General features: G+C 37.7%; 1 protein-coding gene and 1 long non-coding RNA gene across 3 annotated transcripts; both read left to right on the top strand.

Annotated features, from left to right (window-relative positions):
* Positions 1-693: 693 nt before the first annotated feature.
* On the top strand, positions 694-7908 carry LOC114317285 (uncharacterized). 2 transcript variants are annotated; one of them, XM_082910563.1, is made up of 3 exons: positions 694-828; positions 1661-1725; positions 2175-7908. In XM_082910563.1, the coding sequence occupies exon 3, from the start codon at positions 2181-2183 to the stop codon at positions 5868-5870; it is 3690 nt and encodes a 1229-aa protein (XP_082766689.1). In that variant the 5' UTR covers positions 694-828; positions 1661-1725; positions 2175-2180; the 3' UTR covers positions 5871-7908. The 2 variants fall into 2 exon arrangements, with proteins under 2 accessions (XP_082766689.1, XP_082766690.1); XM_082910564.1 differs by lacking the exon at positions 1661-1725 and having other exon boundaries at positions 750-828.
* A 219-nt stretch (positions 7909-8127) lies between these two features.
* Positions 8128-9317, top strand: LOC145814044 (uncharacterized). The gene is made up of 2 exons (XR_014357499.1): positions 8128-8250; positions 9083-9317. It is a non-coding gene; the product is annotated as an uncharacterized LOC145814044 (long non-coding RNA).
* The last annotated feature ends 617 nt before the right edge of the window (positions 9318-9934 follow it).

The following is a 9934-nucleotide window of genomic DNA, read 5'->3' as shown; positions in this document are numbered from 1 at the left end:
CCTTGAATCCATCCGAAAATAACACAATAGAAGCACAAACTCTAGATTTTTCTTAATCTTTTGAAGAATCAAAGCATGGGATTTATTTTCTTGATGGATTAGAGGCTTGTATTTGGTAAGAATCTTTCTCTAAAAGTTTAGTTGAAGGTTTTACATATTTTGAGTTAGAGATGATGAAATTTTTGTGTTTTAGATCTATTATGATTTGGGGTTTGCTTGTTGAATTTTATACTCTCAATTAGTTTCCATGAATGTTTTACATGTTTAAAAAAAAAAAATGGTCAATTTGATGGTTGATTTGGAGATTTAGATTTTTGGGTTAATCTAGGGTTTGAATGTGATGTAAAAATTGGGGATTTTGGTGTTAGGGAATTTATATGTTGAAATTGAGTTGATAAATGATGGATTGGGTATCTCTATGTTCTATGGAGGAATTTTATAAGTGATTGAAGAGATTTTACTTAAGTTGTTGAGTTTATACAAAAATGTTGATTTTTGACTTTTGTAGTAAATTGATGGTGGTATTGTGCATATAAATTGATTGGATATTTAAAAAGTTACTAACTCAAAGATGTTCAAAGGATGGGTGTTATGGAGATTGGATAAGTTATTTGTTTGGGTGATTTAAAGTTGGAGGAGTTCTTTAGCTTGCCATTCCTTAGCATAATTTTATTTAGGATCATTTTTGTAGATGTTGTAATTTTCATTGAAAGCTTTTCCTAATTTGAGATCCTATTTACTAATTGTTAGGATTGGAGGAAGGCATCTCTCCACCTCTTGGAAATTAATTTGTAGAGTTTCAAATCTACACTTTTGCTATTTTTGGAGGTGAGTATACTTACCATGGAAATTACCTTACCTCTATCTTTATTACAAAGTTCGAAAATAATTTTTGAATTAAAGGAAGTGAATGATACATTTCATCATGATATATGTATAAAAAGAAAATCTATAAATTTATTGAGGCCAAGGGTTGAGTTTTAATAAAGATACGATTTCATTTGTATAATGAAGCATTAATTTTTTTATGAGAATTTATTTAAGTTGAGTCTTTCAAATTTTATGATGATGATGATTGAATGACAGTGAAATGTTATGTGAGGGTATTTATTTTATTGATCATATAACCGAATATAGCCTTTGGGGCCACAAGGGCCAAAATGCTTTGGGGTCCTGGGGATCGAAATGTTTTAAGGACCATAAGGGTCGTTGTATGTATAAGGGGTCCTGGGGACCGAAACATTGAAACAAGAATTGAAGTGCTACGATGACATGAGCTATGCTCCTATGGTTATGTTCTGGGTAACGGTACCGTCACCACCTAAGTCGCGAGGTAACGCGACCCTAAGGCTATGTAGTGGATTGTATGATGGACAGGAAATCTTAATGTATTGAAAAGTTATATTTTTGTTTACTTTCATTATCCAAATGTATGTTTTTTTTTCTGCCTTATGAGATTCCTTGGAAAAATCTTGATAACGTTTTATGAAAATTGTATTGCATCATTTTTATTTTTATTTTGTATAAATTGAAGTCCAATTAAGCTCATATGTTTAGTATCTTTATTTTGAACCCTATTGGTAGGAGCAAGTTTTATAACTCCATGGTATTGGTATACTCATTGGGCTTTAGCTCATTCTTTTAAATAATTTTTTTTCAGATTCATAGACTTTTGTGTGGCTCGCCTCAACTTGGAAGACTAGAATTTTTTTTGAAGGATCACAGGTGGGCATCTTGTGGTTGAGGTTTTGCTTAGGGTCATTCTAGGATGTAAGCTTACCCTTTTTTTTTATGAAGGAGGTTGATTGTAAAAATTGCTTATGAAGTTGGATGTATTGATGGATTCGTGATTAGTATGTATTATATTTTTTTTTTGGAGGAAATGCTTGGGAACTATCTTGTAGCATGATAATATTTTTTTGTCTTTCAATAGATCATCTCATATATGTTAGGCAATTGAAAGGTGCTATAGCGTTTGAGGTGCACCCTCTTGGCAGGGTTTTGCCTTGCCAAGATTGGGTCGTTACATTTTTGGTATCAGAGCATTTGGTTATGAATCTGTAGACTAGTTATTTTAGAATTAAAGTTGATAGGGTATTGTAGTTAGTAATTCGATTAGTGATGATGTTTAATAGCGATCTAGTATTCTAAGTTTTAATTGTCTTGTTATACAGGCGCGTATGGCAAGGCGAAGAGTTCATAAGAGTCGCCCCCTTATGGAAGTACTTGAGGCTGAGCGAGAGCCACATCTTAGTGTTGGAAATGAAGTTCCACCTCGGGTTCAGGAAGAAGAGATTGAACATGAATCGCATAATGAGCAAACTCAAGAGTCAAGTGCCAATCCAGAAGTGGGACATTCAGATAGAGTCGTACCACCAAGGGTTGACACAGCTCCAGCATTTTTAGACCCTAGTGTGCAGCGCCTTTTAGAGTCAATGGCTAGCCTAGCGGAGAGGCAGACTCACATCCTTGAACAACAGAATGCAGCACAGTCAAGGCCATTTGTGCAACCTACAGAGAACCGCCTCACCGCAATTGAGAGGTTCAAGAAGTTGGGGGCTCCATCATTTTCTGGATCGCCCAATCCTATGGAGGCAGAGGCCTGGTTAAGGAGGGTAGAGCAGATATTTTCTGTGATGGAAGTATCAGACGAGCAGCGAGTTGCACTTGCTAGTTTTATGCTGGTGGAGGAGGCTGAATATTGGTGGGAGGCCACGCAACGCCTACTTACGGCAAGTGGCACCGGAGGATTGACCTGGAACCAATTCACTAAGGTTTTCAATGACAAGTACTTTCCAGCTACCTATCGGTATGAAAAAGAAAGAGAGTTCCTTCGGCTAGAGCAAGGGGATTTGACTGTAGCTCAATATGAAGCTAAGTTCATTTCTTTATCTCGTTTTGCCCCTTCGTTTGTGGATGATGAGGAGGTCAAATGTCGTCGTTTTACAGATGGGTTGGATTTGGACATCAAATCTCGTATCCGAGTATTGGGAATAACTAACTATTCAACCTTGGTTGATAAAGCCTTAACAGTTGAGGAAGATGTCATAGAAATGAAGTTAGCGGAACAACAGAAGAAGCGCCACCTTAGTTCATCCCATCATGAGAACACATTTAATAGACCGTCAAAAAGAGGTGGTCATGGTTATGGTTCAGTCAAGAGCTCTAGTGCATATCAAAAAAATAGAGAGCATCCCACCCCAACCCAAAGCATTTCTAATCAGCGTCATGGACAGTCTAGTGGGACATCATCTCAGTTTACTCGAAGTGTTTGCAAGCAATGTGGGCGGGCACATACAGGTGTTTGTCATGCTGGTACCGACTTGTGTTTTCGTTGTGGCCAGAAGGGTCATTTGGTGAAAGATTGCACAGTTCCTAAAATGACTAATTTGGGAGATACACGAGCTTGCTTCAATTGCGGACAACCCGGACATTTGGCTAGAGATTGCACACGAACTGCTTTATCTGCTAGTACTGGAGTTGGTAGTAATAAAATTTCAGGTGCCGGCCGAGGGGGAAGCCGAGGAGGAGGTCAGGTTGGGACTCGATTTGGCAAGCAGAATAAAGGAGGTGTTCAATCCGATAGACAAACCTCGCAGGGGAGAGTTTTTGCTTTGACTCAGCGGGATGCTCAGGCTAATCTGGAGGTGGTAACAGGTATTATTTATGTGTTCAGTAGGGAGGCACATGTACTTATTGATCCGGGTTCTACACATTCTTTTGTATCTCTATCATTTTCTTTGCATGCTGATAAACCTATTGAACCTCTAGGCTATTGCTTATCCATTACTACTCCTATTGGGGATTGTGTTATAATTGAGGAGGTATATCGAGGTTGTGTATTACAGTTGGGAGATAGGGAGATGGTAGCGGATTTATTGCCTTTAGAGATGCTTGATTTTGATTTGATTTTGGGAATGGATTGGTTGGCTTCTTACCATGCTTCGGTGGATTGTTATAGGAAAGAGGTAGTATTTTCCAATTTTGGGGAACCTGAATTTAGATTTTGTGGAGATCGATGTGCGTCCCCATCTTATGTTATTTCTGCTATTACCGCTAGAAAAATGCTTAAGAAGGGGTGCCAAGGATACTTAGCCTATGTGATTGACTCCGAATTGAGTGGTCCAAGATTGGAGGATATACCAATTGCGTGTGACTTCATAGATGTTTTTCCTGATGAACTACCTGGATTACCCCCAGATCGAGAAATTGAGTTTGCTATTGACTTAATTCCTGGAACTGCCCCAATTTCTAGTGCACCTTACCGTATGGCCCCAATGGAACTTAAGGAGCTTAAGATACAATTGCAAGAGTTATTGGATAAAGGCTTCATTAGGCCAAGTGTCTCGCCTTGGGGATCACCTGTGTTATTTGTGAAGAAAAAAGATGGCACCATGAGATTGTGCATTGACTATCGGCAGTTGAATAAGGTCACGGTGCGTAATAAGTATCCTTTGCCGCGTATAGATGATTTGTTTGATCAACTTCAGGGAGCATGTGTGTTCTCCAAAATCGATCTCAGATCAGGGTATCACCAACTTAAGATTAAGGAAGAAGACATAGCGAAAACTGCTTTTCGAACTCGCTACGGCCATTATGAATTTCTTGTTATGTCTTTTGGTCTAACTAATGCCCCCGCCGCATTTATGGACCTTATGAATAGAGTGTTCCAACCATACCTTGACCAATTTGTGATTGTATTTATTGATGACATACTTGTTTATTCCAGGAGTCAAAAGGATCATCAACAACACTTGCGGGTGGTATTGCAGACCTTACGAGAAAAGAAGTTGTATGCGAAGTTTAGCAAATGTGAGTTTTGGTTAGATCGTGTCGTATTTTTGGGGCATGTGATTTCGGCTGAAGGTATTTTTGTGGATCCGAAGAAAATAGAGGCTGTGGTGAATTGGGATCGTCCTACTAACGTGACCGAGGTGAGGAGCTTTTTAGGGTTGGCAGGCTACTACCGTAGATTTGTAGAGGGGTTTTCATTGATTGCGGCACCATTAACACATTTGACCCGTAAGAATACCAAATTTGAGTGGACGGAGAATTGTGAAAAGAGTTTTCAAGAATTAAAGAAGCGATTAACTTCTACCCCAGTGCTTACTATTCCGTTAAGTGGTGAAGGATTTATTGTTTATAGTGATGCCTCTCATCAAGGGCTCGGTTGTGTGTTGATGCAACATGGAAAGGTAGTGGCCTATGCATCTAGACAATTGAAGAACCATGAACGCAATTATCCCACCCATGATTTAGAGCTCGCAGCGGTTGTTTTTGCTTTAAAGTTGTGGAGACATTATTTATACGGGGAAAAATGTGAGATATATACTGATCATAAGAGTTTGAAATATTTATTCACACAGAGGGATTTAAATTTGAGGCAAAGGAGATGGGTTGAACTGATTAAGGACTATGACTGCACCATTAATTATCACCCAGGAAAAGCTAATTTGGTGGCCGATGCTCTTAGCCGAAAATCTACAGGGAAATTAACTCACATTCAGGGCATTCAATTTAGTCTCTTACATGAAATAAAATCTATTGGAGTTGATCTAGCAGTTGGGAAGTCGGGATCCTTGTTAGCTACAATTAAAGTGAGACCTTTGTTAGTGGATCGCATTCGAGAAGCCCAAGGGAAAGACTCAATTTTGGAGAAGACCCGAGCTCGAGTGAAAGATGGTACTCTGTTAGACTTTATTATTAAAGAAGATGGTGTGTTGATGTTTAAAAATCGGTTATGTGTTCCAAATGAGCCCGAGATAAAAAGGGAGATATTAGATGAGGCCCATAATTCACCTTATGCAATGCATCCGGGGAGTACAAAGATGTATCGAAATTTAAGAGAAAGTTATTGGTGGCCAATATGAAGAGAGAAATAGCAGAATTCGTGTCAAGGTGTTTGGTATGTCAGCAGATTAAAACAGAGCATCAACGCCCAGCTGGTTTACTTCAACCTCTTCCTATACCTGAATGGAAATGGGAGCATATTGCCATGGATTTTGTTTCGGGCCTGCCTCGCACACAGAAGGGGCATGACTCTATTTGGGTTGTTGTGGATAGGTTGACCAAATCTGCACACTTTTTGGCTACTAAGAAAAACTTTTCACTTGATCGATTAGCAAAAATTTATGTGGATGAAATTGTGAGATTGCATGGTGTGCCGGTATCTATTGTTTCAGACAGAGACTCGCGCTTCACATCCCACTTTTGGCCTAGTCTTCAAAATGCCTTGGGTACTAAACTGAGATTCAGTACAGCTTTTCACCCCCAAACCAACGGGCAATCCGAGAGGACAATTCAAACTTTAGAAGACATGTTGAGAGCTTGTGTCCTAGATTTTCGAGGTAGTTGGGATGAACACTTGACCTTAATAGAATTTGCATATAATAATAGTTATCAATCAAGTATTGGGATGGCTCCCTATGAAGCTTTATATGGGCGAAGATGTAGAACTCCAGTATGTTGGGATGAGGTTGGAGAGAGAAAATTGTTAGGGCCAGAGATTGTTCAAATTACTACCAATAAAGTGCATATTATTCGAGAAAGGTTGAAGGCGGCTCAAAGTAGACAAAAGAGCTATGCAGATAATCGAAGGAGAGATTTGGAATTTCAAGTGGGAGATCATGTATTTTTACGAATCTCGCCATGGAAGGGAGTGATGCGATTTGGTAAGAAAGGCAAACTAAGTCCAAGGTATATTGGGCCATTTGAGATATTAGAGCGCATTGGCAAGACTGCTTATCGTTTGGCCTTACCACCTAGTCTATCTCGCATTCACAATGTGTTTCATGTATCCACATTGAAGAAGTACATGCCTGACCCATCACACGTGTTAGATTTCCAACCAATCCAACTCAAGGATGATTTGTCTTATGAAGAGGAAGCCATAGAGATTGTGGACATGAAGGATCAAGTACTACGTTCCAAGACCATACCACTAGTAAAGGTATTGTGGAAAAATCATGCTTTGGAGGAAGCTACTTGGGAGCGGGAGGATAATATGAAAATTCGATATCCACATCTTTTTCAAGGTATGAACTAGACTAAACAAACGAATAAATTTCGTGGACGAAATTTTCCTTTAGGGGGGTAGAATTATAATATTCCCAACTTTTCATCTAGAGCCAAACACACTCCTATGTTAAACTCCATTTAGGATATCTAAACCCAACTCCAAACTTGATGGTAGGTGTAACCAAACACCCCATTTCAACACAAAAAAAAAAAAAAATTAGAAGTGCAGATTTTTTTTCTTCATTCTTCATTCTCTAACTTCTCTCTACTTTCTCTCTCATTTTCCTTTACTTTCTTGGAGGCCAAACACCACACCTTTGCTCCACCCTTACACCACCACCTTGACCCACCATCTCCACCACCTCCGGCCACCTTATCTCGCCGGAAAATGGGTCCGGTCGGCACTCCTTGAATCCATCCGAAAATAACACAATAGAAGCACAAACTCTAGATTTTTCTTAATCTTTTGAAGAATCAAAGCATGGGATTTATTTTCTTGATGGATTAGAGGCTTGTACTTGGTAAGAATCTTTCTCTAAAAGTTTAGTTGAAGGTTTTACATATTTTGAGTTAGAGATGATGAAATTTTTGTGTTTTAGATCTATTATGATTTGGGGTTTGCTTGTTGAATTTTATACTCTCAATTAGTTTCCATGAATGTTTTACATGTTTAAAAAAAAAAATGGTCAATTTGATGGTTGATTTGGAGATTTAGATTTTTGGGTTAATCTAGGGTTTGAATGTGATGTAAAAATTGGGGATTTTGGTGTTAGGGAATTTATATGTTGAAATTGAGTTGATAAATGATGGATTGGGTATCTCTATGTTCTATGGAGGAATTTTATAAGTGATTGAAGAGATTTTACTTAAGTTGTTGAGTTTATACAAAAATGTTGATTTTTGACTTTTGTAGTAAATTGATGGTGGTATTGTGCATATAAATTGATTGGATATTTAAAAAGTTACTAACTCAAAGATGTTCAAAGGATGGGTGTTATGGAGATTGGATAAGTTATTTGTTTGGGTGATTTAAAGTTGGAGGAGTTCTTTAGCTTGCCATTCCTTAGCATAATTTTATTTAGGATCATTTTTGTAGATGTTGTAATTTTCATTGAAAGCTTTTCCTAATTTGAGATCCTATTTACTAATTGTTAGGATTGGAGGAAAGCATCTCTCCACCTCTTGGAAATTAATTTGTAGAGTTTCAAATCTACACTTTTGCTATTTTTGGAGGTGAGTATACTTACCATGGAAATTACCTTACCTCTATCTTTATTACAAAGTTCGAAAATAATTTTTGAATTAAAGGAAGTGAATGATACATTTCATCATGATATATGTATAAAAAGAAAATCTATAAATTTATTGAGGCCAAGGGTTGAGTTTTAATAAAGATACGATTTCATTTGTATAATGAAGCATTAATTTTTTTATGAGAATTTATTTAAGTTGAGTCTTTCAAATTTTATGATGATGATGATTGAATGACAGTGAAATGTTATGTGAGGGTATTTATTTTATTGATCATATAACCGAATATAGCCTTTGGGGCCACAAGGGCCAAAATGCTTTGGGGTCCTGGGGACCGAAATGTTTTAAGGACCATAAGGGTCGTTGTATGTATAAGGGGTCCTGGGGACCGAAACATTGAAACAAGAATTGAAGTGCTACGATGACATGAGCTATGCTCCTATGGTTATGTTCTGGGTAACGGTACCGTCACCACCTAAGTCGCGAGGTAACGCGACCCTAAGGCTATGTAGTGGATTGTATGATGGACAGGAAATCTTAATGTATTGAAAAGTTATATTTTTGTTTACTTTCATTATCCAAATGTATGTTTTTTTTTCTGCCTTATGAGATTCCTTGGAAAAATCTTGATAACGTTTTATGAAAATTGTATTGCATCATTTTTATTTTTATTTTGTATAAATTGAAGTCCAATTAAGCTCATATGTTTAGTATCTTTATTTTGAACCCTATTGGTAGGAGCAAGTTTTATAACTCCATGGTATTGGTATACTCATTGGGCTTTAGCTCATTCTTTTAAATAATTTTTTTTCAGATTCATAGACTTTTGTGTGGCTCGCCTCAACTTGGAAGACTAGAATTTTTTTTGAAGGATCACAGGTGGGCATCTTGTGGTTGAGGTTTTGCTTAGGGTCATTCTAGGATGTAAGCTTACCCTTTTTTTTATGAAGGAGGTTGATTGTAAAAATTGCTTATGAAGTTGGATGTATTGATGGATTCGTGATTAGTATGTATTATATTTTTTTTTGGGAGGAAATGCTTGGGAACTATCTTGTAGCATGATAATATTTTTTTGTCTTTCAATAGATCATCTCATATATGTTAGGCAATTGAAAGGTGCTATAGCGTTTGAGGTGCACCCTCTTGGCAGGGTTTTGCCTTGCCAAGATTGGGTCGTTACACTTCTTCTCCTCCTTCTTCTTCTTCTCCTCCTTCTTCTTCTCCTCCTCCTTCTTCTTCTTCTTCTTCTTCTTCTCCTTCTTCTCCTTCTTCTTCTTCTTCTTCTCCTTCTTCTCCTTCTCCTCCTTCTTCTCCTTCTTCTTCTGCTTCTCCTTCTTCTTCTCCTTCTTCTTCTCCTTCTTCTTCTTCTCCTTCTTCTCCTTCTTCTCCTTCTTCTTCTCCTTCTTCTCCTTCTTCTTCTTCTTCTTCTTCTTCTTCTCCTTCTTCTTCTTCTTCTTCTTCTTCTTCTTCTCCTTTTTGAGATTGCATTTTACACGGACGAGCCGTAAAGAATGTTTATTACGGACAACCAATAAACAGGTCAAGTTGAATTTCAACCCAAGTCCATTTAATATTTACTTATACATATACGTATATATGCATATATGTTTTTAAAAGAAGGGAAAAAATATCTGAACAGCGGCGTGCGAATGGAAAGGGAGGACGA

The sequence above is a fragment of the Camellia sinensis genome, unplaced genomic scaffold (assembly GCF_055761805.1).
Source record: "Camellia sinensis isolate YWXY unplaced genomic scaffold, ASM5576180v1 Unanchor1, whole genome shotgun sequence".
Classification (NCBI taxonomy): domain Eukaryota; kingdom Viridiplantae; phylum Streptophyta; class Magnoliopsida; order Ericales; family Theaceae; genus Camellia; species Camellia sinensis.
The sequence above is the reverse complement of the archived record's forward strand: the minus strand, read 5'-3'. Positions and strand labels throughout refer to the sequence as shown.